Source organism: Scomber scombrus, chromosome 1 (assembly GCF_963691925.1).
Source record: "Scomber scombrus chromosome 1, fScoSco1.1, whole genome shotgun sequence".
NCBI lineage: Eukaryota > Metazoa > Chordata > Actinopteri > Scombriformes > Scombridae > Scomber > Scomber scombrus.
Window position 1 is genome coordinate 38169165 of NC_084970.1, and position 19508 is coordinate 38188672.

Below are 19508 nucleotides of genomic sequence, written 5' to 3' on the forward strand. Positions count from 1 at the left end.
TGAAAGTGGGTCTTTACCTTTCTTTAGAAGCAGAGAAATGCAAGCCTGATTTAGGGTGTGGGGAAGTGTGCCTGAATTATAAGACTCAGTGAACATCTCTAACAGGTGTGGGGCCAGTTGTTTCCAGAATGTTTTATAAAACTCGGCTGGAAAGCCATCTGGGCCTGGACTTTTACCACTTTGTAATGATTTAACTGCCGCCTCAAGTTCGACTGCTGTGATAGGACGTTCCAGTTCCTCAGCTGCAACTCGATCCAGATTGGGAGTGTTAAACCTATCAAAGAAGGAGATCATATCCGCAGAAGTATTAGGACAATCAGATGAATATAGTAATTTGTAGAATTCCATAAAGGTTTTATTGATTTCCAAAGGGTCAGATGTTATGCCCGAGCCAGTCTCAATTTGAGGAATTAACTGAGATGCAGAAATTTGACGTAGTCGATGGGCCAAGAGTTTACTCGTCTTGTCACCCTGTTCATAAAATTTGGATCTTGATTGTAATAAAAGTTCAGTAGTATGCTGCGACATGATAAGATCATATTCAGCTTGTAAAGTCATCCGCTCCTTATAAGTATCTGGTAGTTTTGAGACTGCATATAAAGAATCTAAGAGTGCGATGCGTTGAGAAAGCTTGGCTAACTTCTCTTTTCTAGATTTTCTCTGATGAGCCTTATAAGAAATGATCTCCCCTCTGATAAAAGCTTTCATTGTTTCCCACAACCCTGAGGCTGTTACTTCTGGAGTTTTGTTGACCTGAAAAAAGAAATCCAACTGCTCTGCAACAAATTTAATAAAGTCTGTATCTAAGAGCAAATGTGTATCCAGGCGCCATGGTGGTCTTGTATTAACAAACTTCTGAAAATAAACATTCATAGAAATGGAGGCATGGTCCGAAACCACAATTGAATCGTATTTGCAGCCGGAAATGGAGGATAACAATTTGTTATTCACTAAAAAAAAAATCAATTCGTGTATAGGTACGGTGAATGTGAGAGAAAAAAGAGTATTCCCTCCTATCCGGATTGAAAAAACGCTAAGGGTCAACAACATTAAACTCTTTCATAAAGGCTTGAATCACTTTGGTCGACTTGGACTGAGTAGCTGAGGTTGGGGAAGAACGATCTAAGGATGGATTCATCCAGCAGTTAAAGTCTCCACCTAAAATTAAATCATACATGGACAAGTCAGGTAGCATTGAGAAAACCTGTCTAAAAAAAGACTCATCATCCCAGTTGGGGGCGTAAACATTATCAAGAGTCACTTTTACATCAAAAATGTGTCCTATGACAGCTATAAACCTGCCATCAGAATCAGAGATCGTTTTAACATGAACAAAAGGAATATCTCTATGTAAAAGAATAGCAACGCCTCTTGATCTACTGGAAAATGAGGAATGATATATTTTCCCGACCCAGCTCTTCTTCAGTCTAACACTATCTATCTCTTTTAAATGGGTTTCCTGCAAGTATATAATATGAGCATCCAGGTGGCGCAAGTAGTGCAGCACCTTACTACACTTAATTGGATTATTTAGACCCTTACAGTTTAAACTTACAAATCTAACCCTTTCCACCCACACTGGATAGTGTTCTTTTAACCTGGGCCATTAAAGGACAAAGAATTCACTATGTAAAAAGAAAAAAGGAGAAAAACAAAACAAACACAAAAAAACCCCTCTCAATACATCTGGAAAAGTAGCGTAGGTGCCAGTCATTACCCCGAAAAAACACGAACAACCCCCCCAGATTCGAACAAACCTCCTCACTTAGCAGAAGCATCCAAACAGTGATGCGTGCTACTTCACCCCACATTGAAATAAAACCTGTCGTTATCTGCAGCTTAACCGTGCTACTAAACGACCTCAGGGAGTATGGATATGTGCTGTCCCAAAATAAAAATAAAAATAAAATAAAAAGGTGCCATGTATTATAATGAAGGAAAAAAAGGAAAAGAAAAAGAAAAACTGATTCAAAAGCACTGCATCAGTCAAAAACATCCTCATAAATAGAGACTGACAGAGAGAAATATGACAATAGAAATAAAAATGAGCGCCAATATACTCTATAAGTGGAGCAATACAAATTTACAGACAGTTCACCATACTATAGTCAGTCCCTGGATAAGATAACAGCAGCATAGATGCTAAATACAAACCGAGCCAACAAGCGCTGGAGGATTTCAGAGTCAGTCACTCTCCGGGCCGGGATTCTTCTTGAGTCTCTTGTTGACGAACTCCAGGGCCTGGTCCGGGTTTTCAAATCTGTAGGTCTGGCCGTCGGACATGGTGATGTGTAGAGTAGCCGGGTACCGGAGGCCGAATTTAACGTTAGCTCAGGCATGGAGCTCCCTCTTCACCTGGACAAAAGCCGCCCTCCGCTTGGCCACAGTCGGTGTAAAGTCCGGGAAGATGTGCACCCGTTTCCCGTTGTGTAGCAGGGGGGAGCTCTGTCCAGCGCGGCGTAGAATAGCGTTCCTCGTTTGAAATTGTGTCACCCTGATGACCATCGGGCGAGGTGGTTCTCCCTCCTTTGGTTTAGCACGCAAAGTGCGGTGGGCCCTGTCGAGCCCGGGCAACCCGTCGAGTCCCAACAAGTCCATTAAAAGTTTGGCAGTAAACTGTGTAGGTTGAGGACCCTCGGTTCCCTCAGGCAAACCCACTAGCCGAATGTTATGCCATCTTGAGCGTGCCTCCAGTTCTTCACATTTCTTGCCCAGAGACTCCACCGTAGCAGATAGCTTGGTGATATTCACCTGCATGCTAGTTAGCTGGTCTGAGTGCTCGTTAGCGCAGCGCTCAAGGTCATTAATAGTTCCACTTTGCAGGGAGACTTTTTCTTGCAGTGGTTTAAGAGCAGTCGCCACCTCCTTCGTAACTAGCTCTGATATGATTGACTCGAATTTTGTCACAATTTCAGTTTGTTGGTCGTCCATCATTACCTTGATGCTGCGTAGCATCTCTTCATTAGCACTCGGCCTCTCAGGTAATTCGGGCTCCTGTTGCGGCTTGTTTCGCAGACTCATCGGTAGACTCATTTTTCACCCGGCCGCTCGACAAAAATGCAGGTTTGGCTCTCAAGATGCAGGGCTCCTAAAAACCACTTGGTCACCTCGAAGTTGCGGACAGTGGACAAACTTAAAATGATATTAAAACTATATTATAATCACATTCCCGAGGAGCGACCGAAAAACACGTCCTACATCGTTCGCGTCTTGACCACACCCCCCCCATGTGGACATTTATAAAACATTTCAGTGACGAACAGAAGGAAATTTCTGTTTCATGGATTCATTGGTTCAAGATAAATGTCAGTTTAGGCCACGCCCATTTCTGCCAAAACACATTTTCCATTATTTTTAACTTTTTTCACTTCTTTTACATATTTCATGCAGTTTTTCTCAAAGTTGTCATGAATCAAACTGAAAACACACTCACACTTCCTCAGACCAGGTTTCAGTCTCTGCAGTCCACCATGGTCCATCCTGGAGGAAGAGACAAAGACACAATCAGCTTCATACACCTTCACTCATATCCACCATTAAACATGAACCAGAGTCCCTCAGTTAGTCAGAGTGTCTGTCCATCTGTCCATACCTGAGAGTGTCCATCTACCTGTCCATACCTGAGAGTGTCCACCTGTCTGTCCATACCTGAGAGTGTCCACCTGTCTGTCCATACCTGAGAGTGTCCACCTGTCTGTCCATACCTGAGAGTGTCCACCTGTCTGTCCGTACCTGAGAGTGTCCACCTGTCTGCCGTACCTGAGAGTGTGCATCTGTCTGTCCATACCTGAGAGTGTCCATCTGTCTATACCTGAGAGTGTCCACCTGTCTGTCCATACCTGAGAGTGTCCACCTGTCTGTCCATACCTGAGAGTGTCCACCTGTCTGTCCGTACCTGAGAGTGTCCACCTGAAAGTGTCCACCTGAGAGTGTCCACCTGTCTGTCCGTACCTGAGATGGTCCACCTGTCTTTCCTTACCTGAAAGTGTCCACCTGTCTGTCCGTACCTGAGAGTGTGCATCTGTCTTTCCTTACCTGAGAGTGTCCATCTGTCTGTCCATACCTGAGAGTGTCCATCTGTCTGTCCATACCTGAGAGTGTCCATCTGTCTGTCAATACTTGAGAGTGTCCATCTGTCTGCCCATACTTGATAGTGTCCATCTGTCCAGACCTGAGAGTGTCCATCTGTCTGTTCATACCTGAGAGTGTCCATCTGTCTGTTCATACCTGAGAGTGTCCACCTGTCTGCCGTACCTTAGAGTGTCCATCTGTCCATACCTGAGAGTGTCCATCTGTCTGTCCATACCTGAGAGTGTCCATCTGTCCATGACTGAGAGTGTCCACCTGTCTGTACATACCTGAGTGTCCACCTGTCTGTCCATACCTGAGAGTGTCCATCTGTCCATACCTGAGAGTGTCCATCTGTCTGTCCATACCTGAGAGTGTCTACCTGTCTGTCCATACCTGAGAGTGTCCACCTGTCTGTCCATACCTGAGAGTGTCCAGTCTCCAGTGTGGATTCTCCAGTCCAGCAGACAGAAGCTTCTTTCCTGAGTCTCCTGGATGATTGTAGCTCAGGTCCAGCTCTCTCAGATGGGAGGGGTTGGAGCTCAGAGCTGAGGCCAGAGAAGCACAGCCTTCCTCTGTGATCAGACATCCTGACAGACTGAACACACACAACAGTTCATCTAATGAGCTTAAAAACATTCTCAACTCAATAAACAGGATTTTGTCCTTCAGGCCTTTATGTTCACACTCAGCGCCCCCTGTTGTATGTTGGTGTCATGCAGATACATTTTAGGTTAGTAGAAGGAGAGAAAGCACATGTTCCTGCTGGAGGAACAAGTTTAATCTGATGCCATTCTGTTTTTACTTTGGCAGAAGAAATGTCTTTAAAGTTAAATATTGGTTGACATAAACAGAAAGAAGATTTAAATTATATTCACTGTGACTTAATTGACAAATTCAACATCTTCCATCATATTTCTGATTTTGTTTCATTGAGTTTTTAATAATTCATTATGAAGGGAAAAAAAGGTTATACTAGATTTTCATGCATTCATGCACATTGACACTTCATTGAAGAATAAATGACAAAAACATATATCCTAACTCACATGTTGGTGTGAAAGGAGCTTTATTTACTGTAAACTTGATATGAAAAAACTTCAGTTCAGACAATACACTAAATCTTTTTAGTATCAAAAACTCTTCATGTTAACTAGAAACTACGTGACGCTACAATATTACTTTATATACACAGTAATAAAACTGACCTGAGAGTTTCCAGTGTACAGTGTGGACTCTCCAGTCCAGCAGAAAGCTGCTTCACTCCTGAATCCTGCAGGTCGTTGTTACTCAGGTCCAGATCTCTCAGACTAGAGGACTGGGAGCTGAGAACTGAGGACAGAGCTGTACAGCTTCTCTCAGAGAGGTTACAGTCACTCAACCTGGAGAAGAATCAGCAGAACAAAAGAAAACAATTGCAAACATTACTTTTCTTCATTGAGCAAAGATGAAACAACATTAATCTGGATAGTTCTGTGTGAACCTACAGAGCTTTGTTGGAGGCTTTGACCACTGGCAGCAGCCTCAGAAGAGCCTCCTCTGAAGCACAGTATTTCTTCAGGTCAAACACGTCCAGATCTTTTTCTGATGACAGTAAGATGAAGACCAGAGCTGACCACTGAGCAGGAGACAGTTTATCGGTGGAGAGACTTCCTGATCTCAGGGACTGTTGGATCTCCTCCACTAGAGAACGATCATTCAGTTCATTCAGACAGTGGAACAGATTGATGCTTCTCTCTGCAGACACATTCTCACTGATCTTCTTCTTGATGTACTGGACTGTTTTCTGATTGGTCTGTGTGCTACTTCTTGTCTGTATCAGACCTCGTAGGAGAGTCTGATTGGTCTGCAGTGAAAGACCCAGGAGGAAGCGGAGGAACAAGTCCAGGTGTCCATTTGGACTCTTTAAGGCCTCGTCCACAGCTCTCTGGTAGAAACGTGTTGATTTGCCTCTGATCATTTCAGACTGCTGTGATGTTTTTTGTTGTTCTTCCAGCAGATTGACTCCAGACTTGATGAATGTCAGATGGACATGAAGAGCAGCCAGAAACTCCTGAAGGCTCAGATGGACGAAGCAGAACACCTTGTCCTGGTACAGCCCTCTCTCCTCTTTAAAGACCTGTGTGAATACTCCTGAGCACACTGAGGCTGCTCTGATATCGATGCCACACTCTGTCAGGTCTGATTCATAGAAGATCAGGTTGCCTTTCTGCAGCTGCTCAAAAGCCAGTTTTCCCAGAGACTCAATCATCTTCCTGCTCTCTGGACTCCAGTGTGGATCTGTCTCAGCTCCTCCATCATACTTGATGTTCTTCAGTTTGGACTGAACCACCAGGAAGTGGATGTACATCTCAGTCAGGGTCTTGGGCAGCTTTCCTCTCTCACTGCTTTTCAACACATCCTCCAGAACTGTAGCAGTGATCCAGCAGAAGACTGGGATGTGGCACATGATGTGGAGGCTTCGTGATGTCTTGATGTGGGAGATGATGGTGCTGGCCTTCTTCTTATCTCTGAATCTCTTCCTGAAGTACTCCTCCTTCTGTGGGTCAGTGAACCCTCTGACCTCTGTCACCATGTCGACACACTCAGGAGGGATCTGATTGGCTGCTGCAGGTCGTGTGGTTATCCAGAGGCGAGCAGAGGGAAGCAGTTTCCCCCTGATGAGGTTTGTCAGCAGCACATCCACTGAGGTGGACTCTGTAACATCAGTCAGGATCTCAGTGTTGTGGAAGTCCAGAGGAAGTCGACACTCATCCAGACCGTCAAAGATGAACACAACCTGGAACTCTTCAAACCTGCAGATTCCTGCTTCTTTGGTTTCAGTAAAGAAGTGATGAACAAGTTCCACCAAGCTGTACTTTTTCTCTTTCAGCACATTCAGCTCTCTGAAAGTGAATGGAAATGTGAAGTGTATGTCCTGGTTGGCTTTGTCTTCAGCCCAGTCCAGAGTGAACTTCTGTGTTAAGACTGTTTTCCCAATGCCAGCCACTCCCTTTGTCATCACTGTTCTGATTGGTTTATCTCTTCCAGGTGACGCTTTAAAGATGTCTTCTTGTCTGATTGTTGTTTCTGGTCTGACTGGTTTCCTGGAAGCTGTTTCAATCTGTCTGATCTCATGTTCATCATTGACCTCTGCAGTCCCTCCCTCTGTGATGAAGAGCGGTGTGTAGATCTGATTCAGAAGGGTTGGGTTTCCTGCTTTAGCGATCCCCTCAAACAGACACTGGAACTTCTTCTCCAGGTTAGACTTGAGTTTATGTCGACACTTTGCAGCACGAGCTCCTTAATGAACAAACAACAAATGAAATCAGTGAGTGGATCCTACAGAAAGTCTAGAAATCTGAACATGTAAGTGTGTCTGTGTAGTTTTTCCTCCTCCATCAGTTTTATTCAGCTCATCAGTGGAGGACAAACAGCCTCTGATCTGATGCAGATGTGTGCAGCATATTTACAGCAGAGTTTGAAATATAAACCTCTCCCATGTTGCCTCCATTTCCTCTCCATCATGTTAAATCTGTTAAAATCCTCTTACTCTGCAGACGCTCAGCCAGCTCCTCCTGCTTCATTCTCCTCAGGAAGTGCACTGTGATCTTCAGAAATGCCTCCCTGCTGCTCTTCCTCTGCTCTTCCTCCTCACCGTCCAACACCTCCTCATCCTCACTCTGACTCTCTAAGCATTCTGGGTCATCTGGACTCAGACCCCTCTGGACTCTCTTCAGCTCGTTCTTCACAAAAGTGACGATGTTCTCCTCCAGCAGCTGGAACAGAAAGATAAAGTGAACATTTCATTTAAACTAGTAGAACACAACATGTGATTCATGTGTCAGTCTGAAGGCCTGCTGGTCTAAACAGAGCAGCATGGACACTGTTAGGACCTGAATGCTACTTTAGTATTTCATCTATGATTGATGGAGTTAATAGTAAACGGTGTGTTTGTACATGTACACACCATAAATATGGAGTCCAGCTGTGTTTGATGCTGCTGTGCAGACTGATCACTGGGAACCTCTGAGCTCTGCTGCTGAACTCTGTGGAGAAAACATCACGTTTAAGGACATTTAATGACTCAAATCTGCACTCAGCTTAATAAAGATGTTCTGTCATGATGACTAAATGAACTCCTGTAAATGCTGCTCTGTTACTGGATGTTAAATTCTTTTCTTCCATCAGCAGGTTGTCCATCTTTAAACTTTAAACTGATGCCACTGTGTAATTCCCTCATCAGCTCCTCACTACATATACTGCTCTCACTCATTTTCTTTCATTCTAGACACTAGATTGTGATGCTGTTCCTGTCTGTTCCTGTTCCTCTTGTTACCTGTTCCTGCTGGTTTCAACCTTATTTGAACTGCTTTCCCTTTATGGTCTGTTAGCCTGTCTGTTGGTTTCTGAGCATTAAAGCTGTTTCCATTGAACCTGTCTGTGGTGTTTGTGCCTGGTTCACCTGCTCCGCCCCACATAACACAGGAGGTTTATTCAGCCCAAACAGCCAACCAACCATTATTAAATTCTTACCTTCCATCAGCAGGTTGTCCATCTTTGAACTTAATAGGAAGCATAATAGACCGATCACTCTTCATGGACACACAGCTGGGTTCAGGAGAGTCTGCTCTCTGCTGCTGCATCCTGATATAAATAAAGAAGTTGACGTTTCAGAACCAAATGAGGAGAGAGATTTGTATCTTTTAATATTGTCCTAATTTGTCATCAATGTTGATTGCTGACTGCATTTCTAATTACTATCAAAGTCAAAGAACTGAAGGATTAAACATCAGTTTAAATGTCAGAATTAAAAGGAAATCTTTCAGAACAGAGTGACTTATGCTTTCAAATTCCTCCAGTGATGAAAAGATGATGGCAGCGACTTGGTCATGAGTCAACAGAAGAAGAAGGAAGTGAGGATGTTCAACAGGAGTTCTATGGCTCAGTAACAATCTGTGTTAACCTCAATAACTAAAGATGGAAATATAAACATCCCAGTTCACCTTCAGATGGATGAACACAGCATCAAGCAGCTTTTACTGTGTAAAAGTAAGATTTCCTTTAAATTATGAGAATAATCTCTTGTCCATTTCCCCATCTGATCCATACAGAAGGAGAAGAAAAAGGTCTGAAATAAAACAGGTATAAACTCAGCCTGATGTACATGCCCGGTACATGAGGGTGAATTGTATTGTCTGTTCAATTGAATAAGATGAAAAAAATAAATCAGACCACAGAAAACAAAGAGAGGAAGTGTTACATGTCACTGTTGTCCTGCAGAGGGCAGCAAACACCTGCCAACACTGAATAAGAAGCTCTGTGAGAGAGGAAGATGAGTCTTTTTGAGATGAAGATGTTCCTGTCAAACTGAACAATAATCAGCTGTCCAATCACAGCTTGGAGGCAGAGCCATAGGCGGAGCTTATCAACAGCAGCAGAGGTGAAGTCAAACATGACAGACAGCCTTTGACAATCAAAGTGTTTCCTGTGGCTGAGGGACAGTACTATTGACTGTATGTTTACTTCCATTTGTGAGGGACTGTTTGCAGTTTTAATGAGATGGATTGTGCTGCATGAAAGAACAGACAAGACAACAAACACTGAAATGTAACACACCTTTTCACTTTGTTTCCTGTGTTCTGATTTGATTTTAATGTGGCCTGAGAAACCATTCATTGTCTCTTTACCAAAGGTGTTTCTATTAATTATGACACAGTAAACACTGATATCTTTCTTTCTTTGATTTGTCTTCAATGAAACATTTTAGACTTTTTTTTATCTTCTTCCATTAATGAAAAACATTCTTGTGTCTAACAATCCTTTCTGTCAGTTATAAATCTGTTCAGTCAGTTTATCAATCCTGAGATCAATATTCTGACCTTTGCTCAGCAGGGTCCATCTTTGAAGTTAGCTCAAGACAGACACATCCAAGTTAGCTGCTGCTCTGATTATTGATGTGATGTTTTCAAAGTTACACACACATATTGATATAGTGACCATGTTGGTGTCTTATAACTGAACTCTTTGACATGTGACTCACTTGTACACTGTGATGTCACTGCTGAAACTATCTTCTTAGGAGAGTCAGATAATAACAAACTTCACTTTTAAATTCTTACCTTCCATCAGCAGGTCGTCCATCTTTAAACTTTAAACTGATGCCACTGTGTAATTCCCTCATCAGCTCCTCACTACATATACTGCTCTCACTCATTTTCTTTCATTCTAGACACTAGATTGTGATGCTGTTCCTGTCTGTTCCTGTTCCTCTTGTTACCTGTTCCTGCTGGTTTCAACCTTATTTGAACTGCTTTCCCTTTATGGTCTGTAAGCATGTCTGTTGGTTTCTGAGCATTAAAGCTGTTTCCATTGAACCTGTCTGTGGTGTTTGTGCCTGGTTCACCTGCTCCGCCCCACATAACACAGGAGGTTTATTCAGCCCAAACAGCCAACCAACCATTATTAACTTCTTACCTTCCATCAGCAGGTTGTCCATCTTTAAACACAAGAGGAGGCTCCATAGACGCGTCACTCTTCATGGACACACAGCTGGGTTCAGGAGAGTCTGCTCTCTGCTGCTGCATCCTGATACAAACAAACAACAAATCAAAGAGTTTAAAAAGATGAATGTTGAGCAGACTGTCAGCAGCTGAAGTTTTAGAAGCAGAATGAAAATCAGTAAGAAGACAGTGGATGAGAAACGTTCTCCTGTTCATCAAAATGTCATCTGATGAAAGATGCTGTCTCATCTTAGTTGATTAGTTGACTAATCAGTGGTTGAGCTCTTTGTTAACTCACAAAGTTAGTAGTTCATTCTGAGTTATTGTGACTTATTATTCAGTAGTTGAGTGTCAGATGTGACAGTGAGTGTGAATAATGATGGTGGAGTGATGTGAGTGGAGAACAGTGATGGACAGTTAGAGATCCTCATCTCACCTCTGAGCTTTGGTCTGGCTGTCATGTTCCCCACACAGAGAGCTTTTAGAGGGAGGGACTCCCTCCTCTCTGTCCTCACACTGATCCATAGCAGAGAAACAGCTGCTGGGAGAGCTGCACTGACTCACTACAACAAGGTTTCATCACAGGACACATTAGTTCTCATTCATCTCTCTAACATGTCACAAATACTGTAGAAAACAGAGAAGCAGCAGCTCTTCCCATCAGACACACTGAGCAGGTCCATCTGAGGACTCTGCAGCCTCTGGGACAGTTCACAACATGGACTGTAAAAGAGCTTTCAGTCAAACCAGTCCAGTTCTGACACTCCCTACATTTTTCACTGATGATATGATCTCTGATTACAATCAAAGTGCTGTTGGTTCAACCTGAGAACCACTAAAAGTAAAACAAGGAAATCATTCTCAAACTTTTCTCCTTTAACTCATAAAAAAAACAATTCATCAAGAATCAAAATCTTCTGTAAAACCTGAAAGATTAAATAAATCTAGTGAAACAGACAATCATCATCAGAAACATTTCTACTGTCCAGTCAAACAGTGATTCAACACAATGTGATCAAACTGATGGTTCATCAGACATTTACAGATTTCTCTGGTAGGATTCTCACCTGCTGAAGTCACTTCAGGTCAACTTACAGACACTTTCCACCTTCATGTGTAGAGTAAACATCAGGAGAGAAGAAGCTGCTCATTCTCCCTCGTCAGTCCTGCTGTCTGTGTACATTTTATCTGAGGACGCTGTCACATCCTCATAACTTCAGAGTCCACATCTAAAAAACATCAGTGACGTCAAAACCAGTCTAACCTGTAGCAGAAACCCAGTCAGTGTCAGATATCACATGATGTAGTTCTACTATCTGTCCACTAGATGGAGCCAACTGAACATCTAATGAGCTAAAGATCAGCTCAGCATCATCAGCTGCTGTTAGTATCTCTGACCAACAACATCACTCAGCAGCTTGGATCAACTTGGCTGTAACCCATGTGATACAACAAGCTCATAATACTTATACTTTAATTGTACCCCCCACTCAAATGCTACTCCAGAGCACATCTCCCCCTTCAGGCACCTGCTAAACAATGTTACAGCTGTCCAGATTGACACACCCAGATCGTGTTCAATTTACATGTTTTCACGACACATTTTCACACCAGCATTAAACTCACACATATAAACGTCATTGTGTTGTCCCTGTATGAAAATGGGAAGGACTTTATTCAAAACTCCCACTGCTCAACTTCAGGACAATTAAAATAATGACCTCTTTATTTAGGATATGAAACAATAGGAAATGACCATTAAACTTGCCTCCTGGAATATAAGAGCTTTCATCTCTCCTGCTAAAACACCCAAAGCCCTCAACCACCTTCAAAAGCAAAACTCTGTCATATGTCTCCTACAGGAAACCCATCTGACTGCAATAGGATCACAAAAAATCTCAGCAAAATGCATCAATCAAGCCAATTCTAATCAACAAGAAGACTCCATACATTAATAAACAACAGTAGCAGACTGAGGGAAGATTCATCATCATTAATGAAACAATTGGCAAAGATAGTTTAACAAATGTGAACATATACTCCTAAAACAGAGCTAATGAATCTGTGTAACGTAATAAGAGTAAAATAGGAACAAAACCTACCTAAACCTCTAGTACAGATTGATGTCAAAAATACAAAAAGATGAGCAGCACCCCTACTCCTAGTGGAACTAACACAAAGAAACAACTAATGAATGTGTGTGTCAACAATAACTAAGCCTGACCCATATTCAAACAAATCACAGCAAAATTTAACACAATAGCGCAGCAGCAAGGCGAGGCGGACTGGCCACAAAGATCCAGCCGCCCCGACTGACAGGCTGCAGATTATTTAAAAGGTCCGACTCTGATTGATGGCTGGGGATTGGAGCGCACCGAAGGTAGTCGCACCAATCAGGAACCAGGGATGGAGCCGGAGGGGTGGGAGGAGCTAGAGCCGGAGGCAGGAGAGGAGGGAACCAAACAAAAAAAGAGAGACAACACAAACACACACATGCAGGGCCGTAACAACCCTCACCTGGACAGATCCACTTAACCAAACTCCTATAGACTCATACTCAAGCCATACATATCTGACTATGGACTTAGTGATGCCTGCTGGATTTGAAACCCACAATAGAGAATATTCTTACTACTCACAATTCCATAAATCATACTCTCACATTGACCTCTTTCTAGTAAATAACTCCATACTGTATAGGCAAGGCAGTTTTATTTATATAGCGCATTTCATACACAGTGGCAACTCAATGTGCTTTACATAAAACAAACATTTAACAGAAGAAATTGAAAAAAAAAACATGGACTTTGAGAAATAAAAATAAAACCCAATCATAGTAAACACATACATACAACCCCCCCCCCCCCCACACACACACACACACACACCCCACACCCCACTAATAATAACAACAAAGTACAGACACATAGAAAGAGAGAGAAATAAAATACTATAATAGAGCATTAAAAATGCGATTGCAGCATAAAATAATGATTTGCTTTAAAATCATTAAAAGGACATAGAGTGCAAATGAAAGATTAACATTTAAAGTGCTTTGAAATAAAGAGCTCAATCATAAGCACAGGAGAAGAGAAGTGTTTTTAACCTGGATTTAAAAATATTCACAGTTGGGGCTGATTTCAGTTCTGCTGGTAGTTTGTTCCAGTTGTGTAAAAGCTGCTTCACCATGTTTAGTCTGAACTCTGGGCTCCACTATCTGACCTGAGTCAGTAGATCTCAGAGCTCTACTGGGTTTATATTCTACTAACATGTCATTCATGTATTCTGGACCTAAACCATTCAGTGATTTGTAGACCAGTATCATAACTTTAAATTCTATTCTATAGCTGACTGGGAGCCAGTGTAAAGACTTTAGAACTGGAGTAATGTGCTCTGATCTCTTTGTTCTGGTCAAAACTCGAGCTGCAGCGTTCTGAATGAGCTGCAGTTGTTTAATGCTTTTTTGTGGGAGTCCAGTCAGAAGACCGTTACATTACTCGAGTCTACTGGAGATGAAAGCATGAATCAACTTCTCCTGGTCTGTTTGAGACATAAAACCCTACACTCTGGATATTAAGCTGATTGAAGCTGTTTTGGTGATTGATTTGATATGACTGCTGAAGGTCAGATCTGAGTCTATCAGCACGCCAAGGTTTCGGACTTGGTCGCTAGTTTTTAGAGAGAGTGACTCGAGATGTTCACTGACAGCAATCCTCTTCTCTTTATTGCCAAAAACAATTACCTCAGTTTTGTCCTGATTTAATTGAAGGAAATTTTGGTTCATCCAATTTGTTACTTGCTCTAAACAGTGACACAATGACTGTATTGGACTGTAGTCATCCGGGGACAGTGCTAGGTATATCTGCGTGTCATCAGCATAACTGTGATAGTCTACATTAGAGTTCTGCAGAATTTGACCCAAAGGCAGCATATATAGACTGAACAGAAGGGGTCCAAGAACTGACCCATGAGGAACTCCACATGTCATAGCCACTTGATCAGATTCATAACTTCCAACGGTCACAAAATAACTCCGCTCCTCCAAGTAGGACCTGAACCATTCTAGGACTGTTCCGCTGAGTCCTGCCCAAGTTTCCAACCTGTTCAACAGTATACTGTGATCCACAGTGTCAAACGCAGCACTGAGATCCAACAGGACCAGAACTGACACCTTGCCTGAGTCAGTGTTTAACCTTATGTCATTTAACACTCTAATAAGAGCTGTTTCTGTACTGTGGTGAGGTCGGAAGCCTGATTGAAATTTGGCAAAAAAGGCCACTGGAGTTCAAGAAATTGCTGAGTTGATTAAAAACCACTTTCTCAATGATCTTGGCTATAAAAGGAAGATTTGAGATGGGTCTGTAGTTGGTTAACATGGAAGCATCCAGCGTTCCCTTTTTTAAGAGTGGCTTAATGGCAGCTACTTTTAGGGGTTTAGGAAATGTGCCTGATTGAAGTGAGCTATTTAGCATGTTGATGGTTTTAGGTGCTGAACTGCTTCCTCTATGGTTTTTTGGTCAACTGTTTTAAATTCTGACATCGCAGTTGAGTTATTCCTGGGAGGTCTCAGGGATTGCGTCTTTTTATTGTTTTGTGTTGATATTTAACCTTATGGACTGGATTTTTTCACTGAAAAAGCAAATTCATTGCATTTATCTGTGGAAATGAGTTCTGGAGCTATCTGTTTAGGGGGGTTTGTAAGCATGACATTTGAGATTTTCCAGTTAAAATTATCCAGGAGTTCATCAACTGACTCTGCAGTCACAGTTGGTGACATAGCTATAGCCTCCATAAACTTTGCACTGGTATTCTCATTTATGTACCCTTTCCTAACAGACATAGAGGTTGACTGAACATTTGGAATGATCTGTAAGTCAAAGAACACACAGAAATTATCAGAAAGAGCCAAGTCCTTAACATCAACAGAAGAAATGTCAACACCTTTAGAGATAACCAGATCCAGAGTGTGTGTTGGCCCTTTCACATGTTGCAAGAGGCCAAAAGTGTCAAGTAGAGCAGAGAGTTCTTTGGCATTACTGTCCATGTTATTGTCTACGTGAATGTTAAAATGCCCTGTTATGATAAAAAAGTTGTAGTCAGTGCAGATAACTGACAGCAGTTCAGCAAACTCATCAATGAATCTTCCTGAGTATCTTGGAGGTCTATAAATGATTAAAAAAGAACTTTTGGATCACCTTTTAATAAAAAACAGAGATATTCAAAAGAGCTAAAATCACCTAATGTAATTTCCCTGCACTGACATACAGATTTAAAGATGGCAGCAACTCCCCCGCCTTTCTTAGCAGTTCGGCACTTGTTCATAAAACTAAAATTTGTTGGTGCTGCCCCATTGAGAAAAGCACAACAGCTAGATTCAGTCAGCCATGTTTCACTAAGAAGTAAAAAATCTAGATCATAGGTCATAATGATGTCATTAACTAACAGTGATTTGTTGACTAGTGATCTGATATTGAGTAGAGCTAATCTTGTGGAGATAGTAGGAGACACTGGTATATTATGAGGTTAACATGCTTTACTTAATAAATTGCCAGATTTAATTGAACCCTTTTTTCTCACCAGTTTAACTATTCTTCTGTTACCTGTCAACACAGGGATTGAGAAGGCTACCTGAACTCCATAGGGCCCTGACTTTTCCTGGGGGAGAACATTATTAGTATCAGTATTGCAGCCTGGACCCGGTACATCAGTCAGACTCACAGATGATATGATTCAAAGGAGGTGGGGGGGCTCGGTGACTTTTGGGTGATGGTGTTTTCCAGCGTGGTGGAATGCGAGGGGCTGGACGAGGAGGGAGGTTGAAGGGAGAAAAAAATGGGATTTGGGCGTGGTGTGAGTTGGATTCCTGCCGTGACAAGGTCATTCATCCTGTCGGTGAAACCCAGAAGTGGGGAGTCCGGACTGAGTGGAGAGAATGAAAGGCTGGATGGGGTCCTGGTGGGTGAAAGTTGGGAGTCTCCTGGTGGGGCTGGGGGAGACTCCACTTGTTGGGCTGTTGGGGCTGGGGGAGACTCTTCCTGTTGGGCTGTTGTGGCTGGGGGAGACTCCTCATGTTGGGCTGTTGGGGCTTGGTAAGACTCCTCATGTTGGGCTGTTGGGGCTGGGGGAGACTCCTCATGTTGGGGTAAGGATGGTGACGTTAGAGCCTCTCTCTGGGTGTGCTGACTTTCATGGTCAGTCCTTATCTCAGGCGGTAGCAATTCTTCTCCAGAAAGCTGTCTTATCTGTTGTTTTGGATTGTCTCGCCTCTTGTCCTTGGCATGGGCTGCTGGTGACTGACGCACAAAACAAAAAATGTTGTAGCTTAACAGCTGTACTCCTGACTTGTTAAGGCAAAATCCATCTGCCATAAAGAGGTGTCTGCGTTCCCAAAAAATGTAGAAATTGTCAATAAAATTCACTGATTGAGCGGCACACGTATCTTTGAGCCATCTGTTGAGCATCATCAGCCTGCTGAATCTCTCGTCTCCTCGCCGAACTGTCGGTAGAGGTCCACTGATAAACACCTCAATATTCAGACATCGAACTTTGTTCAGCAGATCATTAAAATCCTGTTTCAATACCTCTGATTGTTGTTTGACAGCATCAAGTGCTCCTGTGTGTATGACGAGAGATTTCACTGTCGGATGCTCAGCAGCGATTTCCAGAATTTTCTCTGAGATATCGGACACCATGTTGTTGGTAAAACAGAGTACTTTGGTATTTTTGTTGAAAAAGTGTTTTATCTTATTCACAGCTCCGTCACCCACTATCAGCGTTTGAGGCCCAGTGGTTAGCTCTCTCTGCGGCCTTTTAGTATGTGATTTAGCCTCATACCTTTCTCCGGTGTTGGAAGATGAACTTTCTTTTGGGGAGTCAGGGTCTCGTAAAAGCGGAGCAAATCTGTTCTCTAGTAGAATCCCTGTGTCTTGGTTCGGTTTGCTCTTACTTTTTGTTTTTGCCACAGTCCACGGCTGATTTCTCCTTGGTATAGGGGTTGAAGAGACCCTCCTGTGCGATGGCAGTGCAGGCCACCCAGTTTCATCACGAGTCTCCGGGTGCTGGGTTCTGACTGTTAACCGTCTTCCCATATCTGAGGGAAGCGATTTATCTGTATGCTTTGGCTTTGCACCAAGAGAGTTCCAGGGAGGACTACTGGTTGATTTACTGCCGTAACCACCAGCCTCCTGCTTCTTGGTGGTGCTAAGTAGCTGTCTGTTAGCCTGCTCCTGTCCACTGATTTGGGTCATCAGTAGAGTGGTTTCATTCCCATATTGTCCATTTACCTCCACGTTGACTTCGAGTCGCTGAATTTTCGTCTCCAGTACTGCTTAAGACTTAAAGAAGATGCCTCGTCAATTAGGAAAGCTAATTTAAGGATGATGCTATAATGCTACTGACGATTTTGCTCTGCATCTCACTGGCAACATGTTGAATTATTTGTGTTGCACTGTTCTCTGTGTCCAATGTTTCAGAAGTTACCCAAACTAGTCGGTTAGCAATATTTACCTCGGCCATTCTCTGCCTCCGATTGGCTCATCAGTTTACTGATTAGATTGACAGCGAGTAATAGCCAATTAGAGGCAGAGTAGCGTGGGTCATGGCTTCACCATCCTGGGGAAAAAATGGGCAATTTGGCTCACAGATACTACTGAATGGTGTGCACCAGGGGGGATTTAGAAGTGGGTATACGCAATGCTGACTGAAAAATAAGTGGGTATACACCGTATACCTGCGTATACCCTGGACTACACCGACTGAGACTAATCAATGAATCATGTAGAAGGAAAAATAACTGAATGTTTGAGTCTGACACAGATCTGCTTCACAGTGCAGAGTGTGTGTGATGTTTCATTTCAGCAGCTGATCTTCAGTCAGTAGAGTTTCTGTCCACAGAGAGACTCTCCCTCCTACAGAGACACAGAGAGACTCTCCCTCCTACAGAGGACACAGAGAGACTCTCCCTCCTACAGAGGACACAGAGAGACTCTCCCTCCTACAGAGGACACAGAGAGGCTCTCCCTCCTACAGAGACACAGAGAGACTCTCCCTCCTACAGAGGACACAGAGAGACTCTCCCTCCTACAGAGGACACAGAGAGACTGAGGAACCAGACCAGTAAGACCAGAGTCCAAACCCAAACCCAGCATACAGAGGTTCAGTGAATGTGGTGTTGAAGGTGTGGAGGTGGATCAGTGTGTCAGAAGAGACTCTGTAGAAGGACAGAGTGCCAGCAGGACAGTCCACATACACTGCTACCCTGTTAGAGACAGAGGAGGACACGGGTGTACTTCTGTCATTGTGCCAGACAGAGTAACCATCATCATCAGAGCAGTCCAGTCTCCAGGACTGATCATTCCATCCAAACCAACAGTCACTGTTTCCTTTCTTTCTGATTTTTCTGTAACTCACTGATATAGAAACGTCTCCTCTCCACTCGACCTCCCAGTAACAGCAACCAGTCAGCACATTTCTACACAGCAGCTCAGGCCAGTAGTTGGATCTGTCTGGATGATCAGGATATGATTGATACTCCTCCACATATGTCACCTTCCTGTTGTTGTCAGACAGTTTGAGTTTTCTGTTCATTGTGTTTGGATCCAGTTCCAGTTCACAGGCATCTGATGGAGAGAACGAGACACAATACAGCTGCAGTTTATCATCTGTTGATTTATTAACTACTTTACTGAAACCATTCAAACTTAAACCATCTCCATGACAACTGAGACACTCCATCACTGATGAAGACCATGAGATGTGACTGAAAGCTTTGGACACACAGAGTAAGTGGACCTTTAACAGTTCAGTTAGAACATGAACAGTCAACATGACAGTGATATTCAGTAATATTCATGTTTTTTCATCAAGTTTAGTGTAAAGTGAAGGTCTTTGCACATCAAGTCTGTTATTTTCATGTCAAACTGTCGTCTATTACAAATACATTTTTGTCCAAATGCTCCA

General features: G+C 42.9%; 1 protein-coding gene across 1 annotated transcript in view; it reads right to left on the reverse strand.

The window, feature by feature from the left end:
* Positions 1-19508, reverse strand: part of LOC133980191 (protein NLRC3-like) — a gene marked incomplete at its 5' end in the record, with an annotated part of 50838 nt that overhangs the window by 15540 nt on the left and 15790 nt on the right. The window contains 7 exons of the mRNA XM_062418854.1: positions 3434-3480; positions 4493-4666; positions 5277-5450; positions 5556-7334; positions 7998-8096; positions 8584-8694; positions 10525-10635. Coding sequence (XP_062274838.1) covers positions 3434-3480; positions 4493-4666; positions 5277-5450; positions 5556-7334; positions 7998-8096; positions 8584-8694; positions 10525-10635 — 2495 coding nt within the window. The remainder of the gene's footprint in view (positions 1-3433; positions 3481-4492; positions 4667-5276; positions 5451-5555; positions 7335-7997; positions 8097-8583; positions 8695-10524; positions 10636-19508) is intronic.